At 38.0% G+C, this 23,948-nt stretch overlaps 1 protein-coding gene across 9 annotated transcripts in view; it reads left to right on the top strand.

Moving 5' to 3' along the window:
- The window catches only part of MSI2 (musashi RNA binding protein 2), a 466,329-nt gene extending 456,403 nt beyond the window's left edge, over positions 1 to 9,926 (top strand). For 7 of the 9 annotated variants that reach the window (XM_072136093.1, XM_072136099.1, XM_072136102.1 and 4 more), the window contains one exon: positions 2,655 to 2,793. Coding sequence is in view for 2 of the 9 variants with exons in the window: in XM_072136101.1 (XP_071992202.1) it covers positions 2,655 to 2,716 (62 nt within the window). In the remaining 7 variants the exon portion in view is untranslated. Of the gene's footprint in view, positions 1 to 2,654 lie in introns of all 9 variants that reach the window. The other 2 variants (XM_072136101.1, XM_072136094.1) reach the window with 2 other exon arrangements.
- Positions 9,927 to 23,948: the final 14,022 nt, after the last annotated feature.

The raw sequence follows: 23,948 nt of genomic DNA, 5'->3' as shown, positions 1-23,948 counted from the left end.
TAAATCGATTTTTTTCTTTCTCATACATTTTTGACTATTTTTCAGTCCCCCTAGGGAACTTTAACCCTAGCTTGTCTGATGGATCCTACCATATACTGCCTCACTACAGGGGTTAAGGGATAAATGCATTGCTCATACTTTCACTGTAGAGAATAGATAACTTTATCATTATCTTTCTACTAATTTCAATTGTGTTCTGCAAAGAGAGATAACGATCTTATTACGCTAAGTATGTCTTATCAACTCAATGTCTCTGTATTTGCTGGAACAAGGTGCCATACAAAGAGTAAAAGCATTACTTCACAAGCTGCTCTTTATGCCTGCCGTTGAGAGCACTGTTTAGCGATTACCTTACAAGAAAATAAACGAATAACCAGATGTTTAAATTCATCAAAGTATATTTCTTTGTAAATTCTAGTCATTTTGCATAAATGCCTACGTTCCTGTCATTCACAACGCACTTCAAGCACCTTTTTCAGGAATAAAATGGAGCTGCAATTTTTTGTGAAGTATTAAACTAATTTTCTCTTGTGAAGCTGCAATAATATTTAGGCATTTTGGCTGCTTCCCCCGTTTTCAAAAATTGCTCAGCTCTAGACGTTTCCAAATTACAGTGTAGCTGATTTGATCTGCCTGTATTTTATAAGTACTTACCATTTTCTCCCCTAAAATACAAAGAGAACTTTAAAATACATTTCCTTGTGCATTTTTTTTTAGACTTTTGAGGTTACTAGTTGAGTTTTTCCCCTTAACCTTATACATAACTAACAGCATGTTAGGGATGACTTATAGTGCTGTTCTCTTGCCTTCAGTATTAGATGTTAAAGCTGTTTGCCCTTTATTATTCTCTGTAAAGATGACATTCTTCCATATAATTTTTTGGTTTTGGATGGACTCTAAAAGAGATTATTCCCTAGATATCCACTATTACAACACTGAGCTTTGTGTCAGGACTAGGCATGGTTATCAGAGAAGGGAAACAGGTCAAAGTAACAGAACATAATAGCCAGAAGTTTCCTTTACAGTTTTGGGATTTTTAAAGGAAAACAATCAGGGACATGAATTGTCCCTTGAAATGTACAAATAGAGACATCTCATGGGTAGGTCGATAAAAGACATAGAGCTGCATGACCGTCATAACCCTGCAGGAGCTTTTGAAGAAGGAGTATGAGGGATATAGAAGGATGTGCATGCTGACATCCATACAACACTACAGTAACTATTATGTTGTTTCTGAGCATGACTGGACATTACTAGTTATACTGATTCTCATTGAAAGTTTTGTTTTTATATCTTTTTAAATATAAGTACTTATTAGCTGCAAACGTCCAATATACTTTATTAACTTACTTTGTGGTTTTTCTCTGCTGTGGAAATGATCGTGTGACCTCCACTTTTGTTATGACTTTATATTGACACGTCACATGGTCTTCCTTCCACTGCACATGTAGAGGACAGAAATGGCTGTGTGAAGGACAGCTAGAAAACATGAGAGGGGAGAAGAGAAGGGTAGGCTACAGCAATCCAGTGAACTTGTGATCACTGCTGATGTCCAAAATCAACAGAAACGCCTAAACTTGGTAATCATGTAAAAATAGACATACCTTTTAGACAGAGACCAGAGTTCCCAAAACTAAAAGCTGTGTTGCCTCTTTTGAAAAGTTCAGAAACTTTATGTGTTAAACATAAACTAAATCTGAAGTCATCTATGCAATCTGTATGCATTTAAGCTTTTTTGGTCCCTTTTATTTATCCAAAGTCTTTAAGACTTCCAAAATCTTCAAGATTACAATCAATAAATGTCTCATAGGATGTATATGAATGTCCACTTCTCTTACCTGATTCGCTCTTTAGAATCTTAGATTGCAATTGAGCTTTACTTATCAGCAGACTTGGTTCATTATTTGCTTAATTTTCTCTCAAAATTGATTTATTTCATCCTTTCTCACTTCCCACTCACTGTTGGCTTGATTTGACTGCACGTTCCTCCCACACCATCCTTGTACACTGATTCAGAATTGTGACTTTTCATAGCTAAAAGAAGCATATTTAATTTGCCTAATTAGTATTTGTCAGATGTATGTTTTAAGTAAACAAATTAATTTTTCCTTCTTCAACCAAGATAAAGTGTGAAATGAATAATTTGATGTTATCAGCAGAGAGTAGATGATCCATCTACTAGGCCATATGGTAGCTTGGCAATGAGAAGAATATGGATTGCAAATATGTAAAGATAGCAGTGTTCTGTTAGCTTACTACATTTTAAAGGAATCTTTTGGGACCAGCATATAAAAAATTAAATATATATAAATTTAGATGCTATCCGATTCTGTTCATGTTACCTGCTGGACCAAGGCCACTACCAAATGTAAAAAATAGAACTTCTTTAATTTCAAGGCAGTTTACTTTAAGTTGATTTTTAACTCTCTTCTTTGTGTTTGTACTTGTGTATATATTATATCATAGTTAGTACTAATGTTTATTATATATAGTGCCAACTTCACTGTCAACTTTTTATTCCCTTTTTTTATTAAAGTACCTCCTTATAAAATTCTATTTTGGGATGAATTATTAACACTTTCTCACCAATCATTCATTGTGTAATGTATGAATATTTTATGTGTATTAAGTCTGTCTTTGTTTCCCTGCTATAGAACTTGTCTGGATGCCCAGGCAAGACCGGGCGAAGTTTCTGAATGGTCCCACGTTGGGATGATGTCATCAGACCTTCAGTACTACATTATCATTAGTACAAGATTTAGTACAAGATGCAGAAACACAACTGGAGATGGCATTCTGGGGGACTGCAAGTGTTTCAATCTCGTCATCTCATGAACCTGCTGCGTTATAGATTTTAAAGCTTTTATTTCTCCCTTTAAAAGAGAAATTTGTCAGTTATTGCTTTTATCAATGCTTTTTTTCCTTTTGGATTTTTCCTTTATGTTTCTTTTTAATATTGCTGTAGCTTTATTAACGGTTGATTTTTTTTTTCATGTCTTTATTTTCAATATTATTTTGCAGAGATTGAACTTTTAATATAAGTTGAAAACATTGTTACCAATCATGAATGAGTTAAAAAAAAATAGCTGGTAACAAAAATGAAAAAAGAAAAAAAAAGGAATGGGTTTTAGCATATTTTGAAAGTTCATGTTGGTTTTTACTTGGTACTGAGGTACAATGTTCAATTTCATGATGTACATAATGTAAAAGAGCAGCTGACTAAGGTGATTCTGTAGAATTTTTTTTGTGATGTTTCCCTTTGTTAAACTGATTATCTATTTTCGGCAATAACTTAAGGACGAGAAATTTTGAGTCCTCGGTTTTCTATAAGTGCTTTTTTTTCTTGTTGAAAGAGGTGATATTCTAAGGTTTTATGAAATTCATTCTTAAAATAAACAGAAGTGCTGTAAATAACCTTCCATTAACTACATGTAAGAAAAAAAAATCTATATATTTTTTGTGAGGGCAAGCAATCTTCAGCATCTCTGAACAATACAAGAGGTAGTAATCAACCTTGTAAAAGTTTATACCTGCGTGAGTTGCCAGGATGTGTGCCCTATTAGTTAGATTTAACACTGTTACATTTGTTGTGTAGATGTTTAGACCTGATAACTGTACTAGCGTCATACCAGCATATTACCTATTTAAACTTTGTGCACAGCTTAAAAGTGTAGTTCTATTTTTGTTGTTCTGAGGATAAAAAAAAACTAAAAAAAAATTTGCCCAGACTGAAAATTAATCTACAATTGTAATATTTAAAATATTTTTATTTTGAAATGCATCATTTTTTTTTTGTAATTTTAAATTTGATCAAATAATAGTCCAGCCATTTCAGCTGCTCTATGTATTTCTTGAGCTATTCCTGTTTTTTTTGTCTCCAGTGACTGACACATGCCATAGAAGAAAGGCTTCTTTCACCCTGTGTTACCTTCTGATCATTTTGTTCTCTTTTAATTAATTAGGAATGCGAATCATTTGTTTTAATACCTCAGTGCTCTAACTATCATGATAGAGGAGATAAAGAATAATTTATTATAGAAAGAATAATAATAATAACAAAACTATTGAACATCTTTGCACTGTGACTGGTAGGGAAAACTGAGAATTTCCTATTTGCACAAGATTATTTTGGCTGTTTTATATTAGTCCTCTCTCCTGGGGAAGCTTATGAAGGATATTTTATTTTCAGTTTTGTCAAATAATAGGCCTACAACAGTGACATAGAAGTACAACTAGGTGTATATGGCATTAACGTACTGTTGTATGATTTTTTTTTTGTATATGCCAAGTTTTATTATTTTTTTAACTGTTACATGTAAAAAGAAAAAAAAGAAAAAAATAATTGGTACTTTTTTTTCAAACAGCCAGTACAAGACACTGAATGCTACATTTCTGAAACAGAAGCTGCTGCACTCCTATTTTTATAAATGTTACTAATAGGTTATTAGACCATACTTTTAGGTTCAGAATAGCAAATATGAGGGGGGGGGCATGCTGATTTAAATTTGATTTTTTTTTAAATCTTTTCCACGTTTATAAGTGGAATTCCGTTGTCATTTTGTTTAACTAAATCTAGTTTTTTTTTAAACATTAAAAATAAATCAAACCAAACTGTCTGTGTAATTAAAAAAAAGAAATTGGTCCCCAAACCTTGATCTTTAAAGTCAGGGGATTTTTTAAAGCAAATATTTTGTTAATGTTGATAATGTACTGTACTTCCATGCATACATACATATATATATATATATATTTACAGAACACAAGTTATTTTCATTCCCACCAGCTCATAGAATTTATTTTATCCTCACTGATATTGTAGCTGTGTAAATAGTGGCTTTTGTGTAAATGTGCTGTCCTGATGCTAACATACTAAATTCATTTCTCTTGTTCTTATAAGGAATCTTGGTAGATGTATTGATATTAAGATTACAGGCAAAATAGGCGTAGATCTTCATATTTAGGACCAGTAAGGATAGAACTTTCTCTTATTTAAGAATTCTTTTTTGATCATTTTTTAAATATTTGTTGTTTGTTATTTTATCAATCTGATGTGGTTTCAACTAACCAAAGGTCTCACAATGCTAAAAATGCTGGCAATCTCTAATAGGCATTTTGCAGATCTCCCTACCCTCCCTTGATTTTAAAAGGGGAATGCCATACTACCTTAAATGCTAATGCTATATATGCAAAACTGGATTTTTTTAATTTATTTTTTAAAGAGGGAGGCATGGTATAATAAATGATTTTACAAAGAGAAAATAAAACTAATATTTTTTTAAGAACGCTCAGAAGAAATTGATGATCTGTGTGACTATGTTTTTCATGTTTATACACCTTTTAAACAGTCCCTTTGGCGCACAGATGAATTGTGAAACCTGTTTTGTTTCTAAATGTGGCTACCTAGAACTTCCTCTAGTCCCATTTTCATCTAGTACTCTCAAGGTTTTGTAAATTTCTCTAACACAAAGCTTTTGATGTTTTTTTATTTTACTCAAGGACAAAGGGTCGTGTCTCCATGGCAGTTTTTGCTTCTTGTAAGGTTGTGTTTTACTATTGGATGTTTGACCAATGATCTATTGTTTTTTTTGGAGACTTCCAAGCACTTCCAATCACAAACTTTAAATGCATCCAAACAAATGCAGTTTAGTTATTTCTATCACACCTATTTCATAGCCCGATGATCACGTTATGGTTAATTTGTATACACAATTTTTTTGCTTTGTGTAAATCTTCTTACTAGTGCATCCCAAATAAATCATGTTGTACAGAAGTGACCCCTCCTTACCTTTATTCTTGGCTGGACGCATCCAGATTTGTCTCATGAGTGTTTTGAGTGGCTATTCAAAACAACATTACTTAAGAAACACCTAGTGGTCAGAATGCGATTTTCAGCATGTACAGAATTTAACACGTTGTGATATTTTTTTGATTTTTTTTTTTTTTGCAAGGAATAACAGTAATCAATTCCAAGCTGGAATGGAGACAACTGTACATTATTGTCATTGTGTTAAATAAAGTAACTGTGTCACTTGTATGGTGGCCAATGTACTTTTCAAGTATGGTTCAGTGGAGTACATAAGTAAATATTTTGTCAAGACGTAGTTAGCATTTGTGTTTTTGTTTCATGTTGTACTAAGTATATCAGCAGCTCTCAACAACCTTGACTCTTTTTGTGGTAATAGTGGCCATAATGGCAATAATTGCATTGTTGCCTTGTTTTTGCAGTTATATGTGAAATATTGTCACAAATATAAAAAGATTCTTGGCTGAGGTTTTGCATTTGATGAGTGTATTATTCTGCACAATAAGCAGCCCCAACCCCTGTTTGCTATTACTAGACATATAATTAATTGCATTATTGTTTACCATCTGATACACCTCTCCAGTATACATGGCATTAAGAATACATTATACAGGGTAAAAGGGAATGTATCAATGATATTTTTATTTATTTAAAGGGAACCTATCATCAGGGTGGTCATTTTTATTTCAATAGCCTATGGTATGTTAATTTCAAAAATACCTCTGTCAGAAATATGAATTTTTATGCTTTTTATTCAATTATTTTAAATTACCGGGCTCCCTGAAAGCAGCATGTGGTGTGTGCAGGGGTAGGAAGGCAGTTTTAATGGCATGAGCCATCTTCTCCTCAATCTCACCTCACTCAGGAAGCAGGAGAGAGACTGAGGGAGGGCCAAAAGTACGGAGGAGGGATTGAAGAGAAGACGACTTGCATTTGTACTGTCCCCCTTCCCCCTCGGGCCTCACCACACACTGCTGGCAGGGAGCCAGATCCTGTAAAATAAATCATTAAAAGGCACTGGATTTATTCATATTGCTGACAAAAGCATTTTCTAAATGAACATGCTAGGAAGATGCAGGAAAATATGTAGGTATGGGTGACATGGAAAATTCAAAAATAAAACTTTTTAACAATGATCCTCAAAAATATTTTTAAAAGTTTGTATAAAAATATGGGGAATTTTATAGTGACACATTTCCTTGTTTCTGTATTTTAATCACAAAATTAATTTCCCCCTTCACAGCTCGAAATATAGTTTTAAAAGTTGGGCATTTTGCAGTATAGCACAAGACAACATAATTTTGGTCTACATTTTTTTAACCATCTTTCTAACTGCATGCTGGGAAATTATTAACATAGTTTTAAAGGCCAATGTTGTGCCAACATTAAATGCTTTCATCTATCCCCTGTATAGGAGAAAAAAATGTCCTGGGGTCTCAGTGGTTTAACCACCTCTGATCATAGGAAAAGGCATCCCTTTCCCCCTGCATCAATTGCTGTTCCATTCATTGTAGATGAGGGCTTGACTATTTCTGGCAGTGCCATGGATACTGAATAGAGCAGAAAGATGCATGCTCTACAAGCCACTTTATTCATTTGAGGAACAGGACCTGTTAGGCTCCAATTGTCACTACTTTTATTATAATATATGAAACTGATCATGACAAATGCACATTAAATGTTAGGAAATTTCTTGAATAAGCTAAAGATCTCTTGAGGGTCACAATATATTTTTCATTCTTTGAAACTAGAGCTAGGAATATACTTGACCCAAGTTAAACTGGCCTAAGTTACGTCATAGCTTTCATATCTTCAATTTCACTTGTAGACAAAACCTTCAGTGTTGCTATGTGAAAGGCTTACATTTCAGAGCAAGTTATGTAATTGGTCAATTACTATAGACCTCAGTAAAATAAACCTTAAAGGGCTTCATTTTGAGGCTTTTTCCATCTTTCCTGTACTAGATACATTATGGTGGCCTATTTTATAATGTCTTAAAAAGCAAAATCAGGTGCTGGGACTCACACAGTTAGTGCACAGACATGCTGTATACACAGGTAGGTTTACAGTGTGTCCTCCAATGATGTGAGCCTTGAATACATCACGTGATGTCACATGAGCAGTTGCATCCTTATATCAGTATAGTATTGTTATATAATGTATAATTATCAGACACTTTTTTTCATTGTCCTGCCGTGAGTTTGGCATGAGTGTATAGGAAGCCGGATTGTGTTTTCATACCTTACCTTAGTTACAGTAAATTCTGCTTCTTTATTAAGACACAGTACGCACTCAATAAATACTACTGAATACTGTCATATCATTTGTGATTGGCACACTCATGCTGACCAGTGCCTTTATGTAGTGAAATTAGTTATGGACAAGCAATACTGGACTTTAATTGCACTGTATAAATGAGACGAGAATGAATTGTTTATACGCCTTTTATGTGACACCATGGCAAAACCATGTTTGTTTCCTTGGTTCTGTCCTTTTATTTGAGCTATTTATATACACTTGTATTCAGTGGAGACATAGCACAGTGGGTTTGTACAATGCCTTCCAAAAATAAAACTAAATCCTCAGTAACAGGAGACAAGCAGGTGATTCTACAAAATGCTTGTTGGTCCAGACCAAACGTAACGAAAACACTAACCAACAAATGAGCACGATCCCCTTGGTTAAAATGAAGTTTGCTTTTTTTTTTCTATTAACCCCTTAGGTTTTCATGATATTCACTCTAAGTTGAACTTGTAGCTTGGACTTTAAGGTAGCATGGCTCTGTCACTGTCATTCTATTTATCATTGTACAGCAGTTTACCGCTGATGAATGAGACACATTGTACTAGACTAGTTCAGTTGTTGGTAATTGTTGGTAATGACGACCTGAAAGGTGTACTAACTCGTATGTTACTTTGTTTCATCAACAAAAATGTAATGTTATCCTTAAGTGTGAATGAGGGCTAGGGACATAGCCACAAAGACGTTTTAAGTGTTTGCCATACCATAAACAAGACTAAAGCAATATTATTTATTACATCGGTATGAAGTCATCCATGGTTTGTGTGATGTATAACTGTTTACAAAAACACTAACTTGTATTTAACTTGAAAAAAACGTGTCTTGTGTGGTGTTACTTCGATGCTGATATTATCATGTCTGTTACAAAACTCAATCTGATTTTTTATGGAACTTAAGAGAATCTGTGATTGCACCTATGGAATTCTGCTCTTACCAAGATACACTGTACATAACAGTCATGTTTTGACATCCTACAGCTATTCACGAGTCTTCAAAATCAAATTATCCACATATATGTAAACACTAAGATTTCTGTATGTTAAGCAATACTTCAATATACTGTAATGACTTTACCAAAAAGTAAACTCAAATAATAAAAGAAAAAAAAAATTGTAAAGGTTATAAGTCACCCAAGTTGCCCACCTGAACTTTAGTGAAGTCACTGAACAATCAGAATGTACTGTTATATAGATGAGCTTCAAATTCCTTTATTTCCTAGTAATTTTTTTTTGTTTTTGTTTTGTTTCGATCTAACAGGGTAGATAGAGAATAAGACGAAATACAGGAGTCACCAATGCTTATTATAAACTGCACAATGCACTCGGTGCAAGATATGTGTGCCTGTTTTGGAACGAAGGTGGGCTGTCAAATCTAGAAGCTAATGTACCGTGTAAGCTCTAGATCCCAAGGAAAACAAAGCATCACTGGTGGTTCAACGTATCTTTACACAAATTAACCTTAATGGCACTGTGGCAGACCTAGCCCTTACTTTTATACTTTAGTATGAACTGATGCGAACTTTGGTAGTGACTATTTTTTTTTATATATATATACTAATGTATGTATCTATATAAATATATACATATATCTAATTCAAGCATCGCATCTTTCAGGTCTTTGTGTATGGCTTATTAAAGCCTCATTGTAAAATACTATGTGGATGGGGGTCTCTCACATCATAGATGTGGAAAGTATAATTTTATATTTGTATTTTCAAATAAATAAGTTTGTGAAAGGTTTCCATCCTCTACTGTGGTCCAGAAATCAATGTGTTTGTCTGACAACAACAAAAAAAGATAAATAAAGTCAACTGTTTTGAACATGTGTTTTGTGTCATTTCAGGCATGTGATTATTATAATTATTGCTTTATTTCCAGATAATTGTATAGAAGAATTAATGTGTAAAAAAGTAAAATTGGCAAATGGCCTATGATTATGTCATAATTGGTGTTGGGTAAAAGTCTTGCTTATTTTTTGTTCTACTAAAAGCGGGACATATTTTTAACATAACTCAGGGCCGGCGCCAGCACCCGGCATACCCGACTAAGTGCCGGGGCCCATCGATGACAGAGGGGCCCACAGCACTCACTTTACACACAGCCCCTCACTTGGGCTGACGAGAGAACGGGTTTTGGCACTGGGCTGGGATCTAATGTTCATTACAGATGCTGCTCACCTGGGACCGTGTGGTTACTTCTCTTCCCCGTTTGATGTCACTTATGCCCATCCCCTTTGCTCACATCAGTGTCCTTCCCTCACGCCGGCCCCAAACAACGATCGGACACACCCAACTGCACAGCTATTGGCTAGCCAATCTCTCACTGTAATTGGTGCCTGCAACACCCACAACGCTAATACTCCCCTGTGATTGGCTAGTGATTCTGTCACATATCTGAAGTGATAGTCCAGGCTGCTGTCTACAGGACATATGACCCAGCAAAATCCTTCCTCTTGACTCCTACCTGTAAAAGTAAAACTACAGCTCCCAAAATGTCTCTGTGTCTAGGGCATGCTAAAAGTTATAGCCCTGCAGCATATTGGGGTAGTTTTTCTCCTGGTCTTGCCCCTCTTTCCATGGCCTGAATGGAGTAGTAGTCCTGCAGCAGGCACACCTCTCCCTTGTTTCCAGCACATGCTGGGAGTTGTAGTCCACCAGGCCTCCCCTGCACATCTCCTCTCCTCTAGAAAATGCTGGCAGTTGTAGTCCTACAGGGTTTCCCTGGTCTTCCCTCACTTCCAGAAGATGCTGGGCTCTGTAGCCATCAGGTGCTGGCCATGGCCCTAGGGGGGCTGTTTGTACTAACACTAGCATTCTATGATGTAATAGTACGTTATGAAGAGCAAAGGTGCTATACCCTTCTATTCTCTCTGTCACAGGGACTGTATATATTTAATTTATAGGGGCTATATATTAAAAAAAACCTAGAAGTGGCTGTAGTTTTTGTGTTTTTAATGTTGCCACAGTGGTTTACTGCAAAGGGGCCCACTGAGGCTCTGTTGCCCAGGAGCCTACTAAAACTGGAGCCGACCCTGACTGTGCTGACTTGGTTGTTGCAGATAAGTACAGATATACAGTTAAGACAAAACTGTAAAAGCGATAATGATCATGTCATCACAGGCATTGTTCAGAAATTCAGTGTAAGTGTTCCTACTCTCCTATGGACGGTGTTGAATTTCCTTTTAAAATTGACTCTATCACTTTTTGAAATGTGTAAAGTAAAACAAATTGGCCCCCAGAATGCTCAAAAAAAACCATTTATTTAAAAAAAAACAGGAGTTTTTCTGGTGAAACATATGTGTTCATATGGACTGTTAATATATAAATCTCTAATCTATTTTTTCTGACCACCCTTCAAAAGTCATTAAGCTCTTCTAGATATAGTTACACACAGTAACTTAACAGGGAGGTTGTTTCATGCATGGTGGAGAACTAGCCACAGGTATTTTATGGATCGAAGTTTACTCAAATCCTTCTGTCCCATGTAATTTCAAACAGGGTTGGGGTTGAAATCAGGGCACAGTTCCTGGACAGCTTGAAGGGAATTTATCAAAACTGGGTACAGGTCTTAGAATTTAGCTATAACCTGCTCTGGCATTCTGGCACAGGCTATAGTAAATTTGGAAGACCTGGACATTCCTGGCCTTCTTTGATCTTCACCTGTCCAAACCCATTTTTCAAAAAGTGCCAATGGGGGGGGGGGGGAAGCTGCTATCCCTGGCCACGCACTGGATATTGCAACTTTCTAATGCCTTGTAAACATGAAAACAAGGTACATGGCATGATAAATGTCCCCTCCTTGTTGCTTATGCCTAGGATAGTTACTAGTGATAGTATCCATATGTTTAGGATTATTTTCCTGCTGTAGAAAAAGAAGTATAACACGTCTATTTCTAAATGCATTCTTACTTTGCAACATTTTTGATCACCTGTCTGAAACTTAGTCACAGTCATCTATTAATCACATCTCAATTGAAATAAGTTATAAAAACAGCAGTAGAACAATTATAATTTCTTCCTAAACTACAGACACAGTGTGACCACTGAACATGAATGGTAAAAATAGGTCAGAAAAGGTTTAGTGTAAGTTTAAAGGTGTATACAGTATACGTTATATTCTACACCCCTGTATATACAAAGCAGTGGATATTATCAAGTATATATTCTACACCATTTAAGAAACAAATTCCCTTCATTATATTCTACATCACTGTATGGCATGTCCCCTTTCCAAGTCACACTGTCATTATCTTACTATTTTACATGCTTCTATTTAGAATATCCTTAAAGTGTAACCATCATTTGAGATCATTTTTAATATTGTGTGTGTTGGGGAGTGTTGTGAAGATTTTTCTAATATACTTCATTAACAATTGCTTCTTAGTTTGTTAAATGTCAGGTTTCATAACATTCCATGTATAGTGTGTGTCTATGGACACCATGCGACATAAATTAGGGTGCGTGCCGTCGGACAGTCCGATTGATTTGGACTGAGCACAGGATTAAACTTTCAAATTGTGAGGCAAGCCCAAGCACTTAGATGCACCAATAAAAAGATGGTGAACTCTGATGGACCCAAGCGAGGATGCAACACATTAATGACTTTGGACGCATGATCTTAGTAAATCGCGGCACAGTGCATTATAGTCAGACAATGCACTTTCTGTGAACTCCGGTGACCGGGTAAGTAAATGTTCCCCATAGAATCTCACATGCCTTCTGATGCTTCTTTTCTCATTTGCTGCCTGAAGTCAAATTGTGAAGTAAAGAAGTCTTTAAATATAAAGTATAAAAGACTTTATACCAAAATATAATATTAAGCTTAAGCAAAAGAGGATAAGGAATGGACTGATATCATATGGCCTAAAAGTGAGATCCACATTGACCTGTCAATAACACAACTGGTGAGGAGTTATTTCACTCTGCAAAGTGTGAAAGAAGGACAATAGGATAACTTAGCCCTTTCCGATCAATCTCCTAGAAAACTATACCGTATATCAATCCTGCTCTATAATATGCTACCTAAAGACAAGTCCCTGTACACAATTTGCTGAGCCTCTCCTTCTCATGCGGTCTACAAATATATATTTTATGTATACAGTACAGACCAAAAGTTTGTTAGTAAAATCTTTTTATTGTTTTTTTACATTTATAGTGCAAACAACAAGGACAGTATGATATCCATATAACAATGATGCAGGGGCGTAACTAGGAGAGGCTGGGCCCCATAGCAGATTTCTACATTGGGCCCCCCTTTCCTCCTACAAATATTTACATATTTAGGCTGCATTCACATAAACGTGTGTGCGCCCGGCTATAGCCTGGCAGGCACACGTCTGGCGCGCTGGAGAGGAGGAGAGGTGATCGCAGCTCCCCCCACCCCTCTCCATAGAGAATAGAGCCACACGGTCGTTCTTACAGCCATAGATACGCTCTCTCTCTTTTGCTGCCACAGCTCGAAACAGTGAGTACTCGTTGTGCTCACCGTACCGAGCCCAGGTGCTATAGATGCCTATGAGGGAAATATACCTGGCAGCAAATTTGCAGCCAGATATACGTCCCTCAAACGTTCTTGTGAATGTACCCCTATACAGACATGTTTATACACACATTTATACACTGATATATACACACCTTTATATACACACACAAATTTCTACACTCATATACTTGCACCTATATACATACAAGTATACACTTATACACACACATTTATGCACTCTGTATATACTTTATGAGTTTGTATATACAGTGTAACACACATACTGTATATAAAAATCACACATACTGCATACACATTATATACTATATATATATATATATTAAACACACATACAGTATACACTGACCATATATACACATACATGCAGTATAAAAACGCCATATACACACATGCGACATACAGAATATACACACATACAGCGTATACAGACACATACGGGAAATACACACACACATTCAGTATATAGAGCATATACATACATAACATATACACAGCATATGCATATATCCAATAATACACAATATATACACATATACACAGTATATACATATATACACATATACACAGTATATACATATATACACAGTATATGCATATATCCAATAATACACAATATATACACATATACACAGTATATACATATATACACATATACACAGTATATGCATATATACAATAATACACAATATATGTATGTATATACTTACCTTTTCAGATGTTTTGGGCCTGTATGGGTGACCACCCGGCCGTGGCTTGAGACGGGTGTTCAGGTTGGTGTTCTGGCGGGTAAGCTCAACCGAGCCGAAACGCGCGTCGGGGAAGGTGCCATCCCGGACAGTGGAGTGTGATCTTCTTCACTAGGGTAAGACATGTACAACATTGTAACCTTGTATTAGGTGCACACCTGATTGAATATGTACTTTCCTCAGATATGACATCTTTGGATTGATTGCTCACATTTAAGTTTGTCTATACCCCCTCATACATATATATGTACTACCCTCCATGTGTTGTCCGGTGATGTCCCCTTTGTTCCTCCTCTTTCATCACCTGATGTTTTAATAATTTTAATGCACTGTATGTAATAAAGCTTTCTATATTCCCATATACGGTACTCTTTTTAGTTTGGCTTTTTTCTTCCTGGCAGGGGATTTTCCCTTCCGGGATAATAAGTTTTATGTCTATTTTTTGCAGCCATACTTCCAGGTGCAATACCTAGGGATCCACACTTGTGCCTAATTATTGTATGATCCCATTTTTTCTGTTCCAAATATTGTGTTTCGGGTAGGTGGGTGATCCGATGGGTTTGTCCGCGGGGGGGGGGGGGGTGTCAGTGTTGGAAGGGTTTTACGGTGCTTGTTCACCCGCGGGGGAGGGGGGGCGATTGGGGGAGTCAGGCGGGTGCCAGTTCTGACTGGGGTCTTTGCTTGTTCGGTCGCGGGTGGGTGGGGGGGGGGCGGTTGCGTGAGTGAAGGTTGGGAGTCGGGCGGCAGCTTGTTCGGCCGCACGGGGTGTTGTGCGCGTGGGTGCTTGTTCGGCCACCAGGGCGGGTGTTTGGTTACTCGGACGGTTGCTTGTGTTGCCGGGGGAAGGGGGGGGGTGTTGTACAAGGGGATGTAGAGTGCGGAGGAGGGGCACCTGTCCGCAATGTCAGCGGCCGGCTCCAGCATGCAGGCGGGTGGCCAGGAGGTCACCTGTGCCGGGGGGGGGGGGCGGGCGGTCACCTGTGCCGGGGGGGGGGGGGGGGCGGGCGGTCACCTGTGCCGGGGGGCAGGCGGCTCACAGAGGGAGGGGGCGGACAGCTCAAAGAGGGGGCAGATTTAAGAGTGGACACAGAGGTAGGGGCCCGGCAATCCGGCAGGCACTGACACTGCAGGGACACACGGAGTCCATGCATCCCCGGGCCCCTTAACCTCACGGGCCCCGAAGCAACCGCTACGGCTGCTACGGCGGTTGTTACGCCACTGCAATGATGGATCATAAACAGAGAATGAAAAACATTGGGAGGCAATTTACTGTTTACTAAGCAAAAATGCATTGATCAGAAAACCATCAAAGAGAAATAACATATAAATGAGGGGAGGAGTTAGATGGGAGTTTTAGAGGAAGGGGGGGTGAAGGACCCGAAAATAGCCTGTGCGGTCCACCCTAATGATGGGGGATCGGGTAGAGTGCACTGAAGCTCACCGTCCCTTTTTTTTCTTTAAATGCGTCGGTTTTTCCGAATCCGGCGGGTTTTTTTTTACGAGCACGCCCCCAATTTCCGTCGCCTGCATGCCGGCTCCGATGCGCCACAATCCAATCGATGCGCCAAAATCCTGGGACAATTCAGGGAAAATCGGCGCAATTCGGAAATATTCGGATAACCCGTCAGAAAAACGCGATTCGGGCCCTTAGTAAATGACCCCCACTGTCTTACATGAATAGCACACACTGTTGGGACACCCTGATCCTTCAGGCTGGGTGCCAGGTAGGCTTACAAACTTTATTTTCTGAGGATAGGTACTGTGCATTTTTTAGCTAAAAATTGTCGGGGCACAAGTAAGTATAGTGCTATGGAACTTGTAATTAGGTTTATTAGTAAAAATCTATTGGCAAGTTCCCTTTAAGCAACTGATATATAGAGCTATTACTGCATATACAAATAGATTTATCGCTACATAAAGGTATAGCAAAAATGGAAATTAACAACTCCTTTACAACTCATTTTGTCAATAGCGCTGAAAAAAACCTATTTACAACACACTTCAAAGTTCATGTTATATAATGATGATATGGCTCATGCTTCATGTGAAATTACGTTTAACCAAATGCTAAAACAGAGTTATTCTTTATTTTACGGCCCTAATCAATCATTAATTATGTGAGATGTGAAATACTACTTAAATGTAATAGTGTAATAGAAAATCAAATTTTTCAATTTGTGAACAATTTCTGCCACTGGTTAACTGGTTCTTTAGGGATAATTTCTCTCTGGGCATAATAAAGCAACATCATTTCTGTTTCCGTCCCACTCAGAGATTATTAAATAGAAAGGATTTTTTCTTCCATTTAAAGCAATACTATGATTTATTTAATCCAACACTTCTGGTTGTGACATGAATTAATTCAAGGCTAGCATATGAAGAGAATCCACACTGCAAGCCATTCAAATACCATGAGCGACAAGTGACAACACAAGCAAAATCAAGAAGACAATCCAAGCTGGAGAAAGTACCAAGATCTTGGTAACCAGACAGTATAATCAATCTCTGTTCTAATGGAAATGCTGTAATGAAATGTTTTGTTACAGAGTTCTTAAGAGGCCATGTTGCAGCCGTTTTTTCTCATTTACCATACAAACATAATCCTGGGAATAGACCGTAGGTAACAGTGTGTGTGTGTGGGGGGGGGAGGGGGTGGGTGCGCAATGCCATTAATCTGACGTTCAACCAACCCAATATCCACAGCAATAGCATCAGTGGTGGTATTAATATTGAATACAACAGAAGTATACCAATGCTTCCCTTCACGTCGAACAAAGATTCAATTTGATGCACTCATTTCCTTAAGAAATTAAGCTATGTGCATTGGCTTGGATTAATGATAAGTCCTGCCAAGTGCCATATGATCCCTAAGTGACAGCAGATAGGGGTTTTTACAATAATCTAATCTCGGTAAAGCATGGGCAACCTCTGCTGGGAAGTGTACTTACTTGGCTGTCTTGTCACAGGGGGGGCACCTGTTTTACCGGGTTGGATTGGAGAAAGATCTGATCCAGACTATTTAACCCACTAGATCCTGCGGTCAATGCTGACCATGGCTTTCTGAGGATGAAGGTTCCTCCGCTCATCCTATCAATCCCACACAATGCAATCTCCAGATGCCTATAGGTTCCACGACAACTGGGCCTTTGGATCTACCATGTAGGAAAGCCTATTAGACCCCATTTGAGATAAGGAGTTTAACAGTCTGCCGGTCATTTAATAATTCACTACAATATTGATCTATTGAAGGGTATTGTAGTGCTCAAATTATCTCATGTGAATGTCCCATAGTGATAATAGTCATTTGATTATTTGATAAAAAAAAATCAATTAAGTGTAAATAAAAAAAAATATCCAAAAGTAAAAAGAAAATAAAAATCCTAGTTTTTATGAAAGCTTCCAAAAATCCACATGTAACTAAAAATGGAATGAATAAAAATAACATCTCTCCCTCTCATGACTCTCTCACCCCCTAGTTTAGTTAAATGTTGTCTACTGTAATAATTGATAAAACTGAATATAAAGCTGAATATGTGTAAAATGCAGTCTATCTGTTAAGGTACTATGTGAATATCTATGTTTAACTTGCTGGGCTTAACAATACAAAAGCTACCAAATGATCAACATATGCAATAAGATTATATTTTTCTATTTAACAATTTAATTGAAACCAAATACATGTCAAGATTGGAGGTGGTGGATCCTCTGAACCACCGCAGACGATGACACAAGCCAACAACTGGCACCGGAGTTTAAGTGGCATCTGGTTTTCACCAGAGCCCACCACAAAGCAGGATGGTCATACGGTGGCATGGATCCACTAGGTCGTTCTACAGGCATGACATGTCCGCAGCACGGTATGTCAGGGAGGTAGCAATAGGTCAAGGCAGGCAGCGGACGAGCATAGTCAGGAACGACTGAGGTCACAACGGGAAATCACAGTAATAGCACAGGGCATCAGACAAAGCTTAATCTAAGGCACAAGGCACGAAGATCCGGCAGGGTGTGATTGGAGAGGCAGATTTAAATAGCCTTCTGGGAAATGGGCAGTGCAATTAGTGGTTCACTGGCCCATTAAATTTCCTGAAGCCGGTGCGCGCGCCCTAGGAGATTGGGATGCGTGCTCAGGCCTTGGATAGGAATCCAGAGCTGGGACAGGTAAGCAGCGCAGGCGCCGCACCCGCGAGCATCGGGGTGGGGTTGCACGGGTGAGCCCACGACCCGCGATATGGGCCACAGGAGCACCCGTGACAATGCACATGTTATTGTTTGGACCCTAAGCAATTTTAGGGCCTCAGGATCAGGCCTGATTTTTAAAATTTTCCCTGTGTCATACAGCTTTAAGAAGAGTGGTAACCCTCTAGATGCTTCACATGGGTTAAAACAAAATGGAGGTTTAATTTACTAGCTGTAATTTTATTTAGACATTATATTAATTTTGGCCTAAAATGAAACCTTCACAAAGTATTAAATGACAAAAAAAACCCACAAAGTTTCATACCCAATTTCTCCCGAGTATGAGGATGCTCCATCTGTGTTGATAAACTGCTGTATGGGCACACGGCTTGGCATAGAACGGAAAGAGCCATTCAGGGCAGATCTGCAATGACACATTTTACAGTACATAAAATGTTTATTTTTTTGTTATTTGAACAAATGGGGGATTATTTTTTTGTGGATGAGCACATTATTACCATAACTCTTTCTGGTGGTTAAAAAGATCAAATTCTTGTTTATGGTTTTTAGCATTTTTTTTCCAGGACGTTCATCATACCATTAAAATAATGTGTTATCTTTATTCTATGGGTCATCACGTTTATAGCGATAACCTATTTATATGGTTAACTTGTTTTGAATTTTGCATTTTTATGGTTAACTTGTTTCTCATTTTGTGAGATATTTGCTTGTTTTTGCATCACCATGTAACAATGGGCATAACATTTATATTTTTTTGCTTACAGATGTGTTTTAGAGCTTATTTTTTGTGGGACAAATGTAACAAAGATACAAAGCCCAAATGTTTTTTCCATATGAAGTGTACTGTTTTTATGCATTGCAAATAAAAATTGAAAACAAAAAAACCTTAGTGATTTAATATGCTATAGATTAAAATAAAGATAAATGACCCCTCTTTCATTACTTTAAGACCCCTTTCACACACATACAGTTCATACCAAAAGTTTGGACACACCAGAGTTTTTTGTATTTTTATGTAGATTCACTCTGAAGGCATCAAAACTATGAATTAACATGTGGAATTATATACAACTAAAAATATGTCTCATGTTCTAGGTTCTTCAAGTAGCTACCTTTTGCTTTGATCACTGCTTTGCATACTCTTGGCATTCTCTTGATGAGCTTCAAAAGGTGGTCACCAGAAAAGGTTTTCACACCCCAAGTGTGCCCTGTCAGGTTTAATAAGTGGGTTTTTTAACCTTATAAATGGGGTTGAGACCATCAGTTGTGTTGTGCAAAAGTCAAGTGGATACACTGATAGTTCTACTGAATAGATTGTTAGAATTTGTATTATGGCAAGAAAAAAGCATCTAAGTAGAAAAAGGAGTGGCCATCATTACTTTAAGAGATAAAGGTCAGTCAGTCTGAAAAATTGGGAAAACTTTGAACGTCTCCCCAAGTGCAGTTGCAAAAACCTTCAAGTACTACAAAGAAACTGGGTCACACGAGGAAATGAAGACCAAGAGTCCCCTCTGCTGCAGAGAATAAGTTCATCCGAGTCACCAGCCTCAGAAATCGCAGGTTAACAGCAGCTCAGATTAGAGACCAGGTCAATGCTACACAGAGTTCTAGCAGCAGACACATCTCTATAACAACTGTTAAGAGGAGACGGTGTGCAGCAGCCTTCTTGGTATAATAGCTGCTAGAAAACCACTGCTAAGGACCGCCAACAAGGAGAAGAGACTTGTCTGGGTTAAAGTACACAAGGAATGGACATTAGATGGGTGGAATTCTGCACTTTGGTCTGAGGAGTCCAAATTCGAGATCTTTGGTTAAAACCACTGTGTCTTTGTGTGACACAGAAAAGGTGAACAAATGAACTCTACATATCTGGTCCCCACAGTGAAGCATGAAGGAGGCGGTGTGAAGGTATGGGGGTGTTTTGCTGGTGTCACTTTTGGGGATTTATTCAAATTTTAAGGTATACTGAACCAGAATGCGGTTCGTTGGACCATCATTTATATTTCAACAGAACAATGACCCCAAACACACCTCCGGGCTCTGTAAGGGCTATTTGACCAAGAAGGAGAGTGATGGGATGCTATGCCAGATGACCTGGCCTCCACACTAGACCTGAACCCAATTGAGATGGTTTGGGGTGAGCTGGTCCGCAGAATGAAGGGAAATGGGCCAACATGTGCTAAGCATCTCTGGGAACTCCTACAAGACTGTTTGAAGACCATATCAAGTGACTACTTCTTGTAGCTCATCAAGAGAATGCCAAGAGTGTGCAAAGCAGTAATCAAACCAAAAGGTGGCTACTTTGAAGAACCCAGATTATAAGACATATTTTCAGTTGTTTCACACTTTTTTGTTAAGTATATAATTCCACATGTGTTAATTCATAGTTTTGATGCCTTCAGTGTGAATCTACAATATTTATAGTAAGAAGAATACAGAAAACTCTTTGAATGAGACAAACTTTTAGTCTGTACTGTAAATGGCGGTCGTATGATAGCTGTATGAATGGCTGCTGGCATACGGGTGGCATAGAAGTGCATTGTGCACGGCATGGTACACAATTACACGGATGTATAATGTAGCAGCAGCTGGAAGTGCAAGGGAAGGGGAGACCTGCTATGCTCATTCTTACAACCAGTGAAAAGACTGCACTGAGGCTCATAAACATAATTTTAAAAGTTGATTTTAGAATAAAGGAGGCAAAGAATAACACGTATAGAAATATTACTGCAGCCTGGATCTATGAGTAAGTGTCTCTGGTTTAACATGATGGATTTTTATGGTAGATTTTATTTGATTAGTCATGGTTATAAAGTCAGAACCCTCCTATACTGCCAGAGAAATCTTACTTCATTCATCGTAATGACTACAGGGAGTTACGTAGAAGAAAAGTTCTTTAGATTTGAATTTCTTTCTAAGTCTGAACTGGTATATTTTATAATTGTCTCCAGAAATTTTTTTTTTCGTCACTTTGACAAGTGGATTTTCAAGATTTTGTGCTGTCATGAAAACAAGGATTATCAATAAAGTTTCATTACAGACACATTACAACTAATCGTTGCAGCCTTGGACTAAAGTAAAGCTTCCAGAGAGCTTTACGTGACTAGGGGTCAAGTGTAAGTTGGGTGTCCTTAAAGGACATCTACCACCAGGATGAAATACTGCACGCCAATGAACCTCGCATCGGCACTTTGAGAAAAAAATTTGGATTTTGGTTGTAGTTTGGGCACTCAGCATCTAAAAGGTTTGCCAGCACTGGTATATAGTGTATAGTAATGCATTAAAAAAAATAACCTCTATTCCTGAAAGGATAAGGTGGCAGTACCCAAATATGGACGTATAAGGAAAGCCAATGCCTTATTTTCAGTGATTTGGTTCTTTGAAGGAAAACTGTAATCTCTTGCACACACGCATGGTATCAGTACTGTGGAGCATTAGCCCATGGAGAGGTATCTTTGGCTTTAAATCAATAAGAAAAACTTTCTTGAGATCTAGGAATGTCATTGCATTGTTTTCTTTACTCAGTGAGATGTGATATGCTGCACTTTTCTCAGAAGCTGTCCACATCAATAACCTAACTTTAACTTCTAATTGAGAAGTGTCTTGGAGTGCAGAAGAGATACCACCTTATCGACCTTACTTGTCATTTCAGAAATAATAGAAGCATTCTTGAATCTCTCTGATAGCAGAGACATTAGACAATATTGTCCCAAGACCAAGTTAAGCAAATTAAGCAGTTTTATATATAGTAAAATACAATTTTAATTTGTTCATGTCAGAACCCTCTGAATTTGATCAGGTTTCAGGCTTTCTTGCTTGTAAACCACTCCCAGGGCGGGCTGCTTTTGATTGACAGCTGCCTTTCAGGATCAGTTTCTTAGGCTGCATTCCCGCATTGTGGTTTTTGATGCATTTTAAATGCATTAGAAAACAAAAGTTTTACTTATGTTTTCACAGCAGTTGAAATCAATTGATGTCTCCAGCATCTTTAAAGGCAATAAATGAAAGGACTTCATTCATCCTCTTCTTGATAGCAGGGTTGTGATGAATCTGTTTTTGGGTGAATTGTAATTAAATGGGGTTTTTAAACTGTCATTAACATATAATTTGGACAGCAGTTGCATCATACCTGTATTATGGGCTGTTCTGGAGAGCCGCAGTTGCCTTCTTCTCAGTATTACCAAGAAACCAAACTACAAGCGAATGGTAATTTTATAAATAATTTTCCTGTATTTTTTTTTTTTTTTTTAATTTGTCCTTTTTAAAAATTCTGGGACCAAATATATTCATGTTATCCTGAAATGTAGGTATCATCCATGTCATTTTAGGATCTCATCATTTGTACCTGAGATGTGCATGGTCACTTTATTGGGAGTTGCACAGGTAAATTGATTTTTGCAAATGTGTGCAAATTTACATATCATGTTTCATTAATTGCTTGAACATGCTTGTAATTTCTTCTGAAAGTTTCCCCCCAAATGTAATGTGTTTTGTTAGGTTACCGTACAACTATTACTTATTCTAATATATCACACATCACATACAACAATACAGTGATGACTAAAAGTGTATGTCGAACCTGATCCCAGATCTTTGATGGCTGATGGGCACCCACCCATGAGTTCGTGGCTGAGTCCTTCTATCCTTCTAAACTGCTAGCTCCTTCAGATTGGGAATGGGAAAAAAATATGAAAATATGGCCATAATTAGTTATCTCCAGTCCTCTTTAACTGTTTTAACTACATTCACATGGTCAGCTATAAACTCACTCTTTTGTAATGCAAAGGTGAATTATACTTTAGAGCCCAGGCAAGATCTGCCAGAAAGGAATTCTAGTGTAGTGCCCATGTTTGTCAAAGACTGAACTGAAGCCTTTGCGTACAGAAAGTATGGTCATTCACACATATTCCAGGCCAGGGATCAAAGGATGGGAAATTTGAAATGTTTCTGTCCGACCAGAAATTTAAACCAGAGGCATTTTCACAAATTCCATATAAGCCTGCTTCTTCCTGCAAACCCTGGTGGATCTTTGTGCCTACGCCTTAGAGAAAGCTCCCCAGCGATATTCCTGTGCTGCTGTGTGTTTCTGCTCCTGAGTTCCCATGTTCCTGAGTTCCTGCTCCTGAGTTTCTGTGTTCCCGCGTTCCTGAGTTCCTGTGTTCCTGTGTCGTGTGTACCTGTGTTCCTGTTCCCATCTGCCTGGACCTCCCGTGGCTGACCCAGAATTGGACTCTGCTGCCTGTCCTGACCCTGTGCCTGAACCTGACCACGAGACTGTCTCCTGCTAAGGTACCTCGATCTTGGCTGCCACCGCGGGTTAGTCGCACCAGTGGAACAACCTGGTAGTACCCCGCCGCAGCAAGACCATCCCACTTTGCAACGGGCTCTGGTGGAGACCAG

This window comes from Engystomops pustulosus, chromosome 2 (genome assembly GCF_040894005.1).
Source record: "Engystomops pustulosus chromosome 2, aEngPut4.maternal, whole genome shotgun sequence".
NCBI classification, from domain to species: Eukaryota; Metazoa; Chordata; class Amphibia; order Anura; family Leptodactylidae; genus Engystomops; species Engystomops pustulosus.
This window is presented reverse-complemented; position numbering and strand designations above follow the sequence as displayed.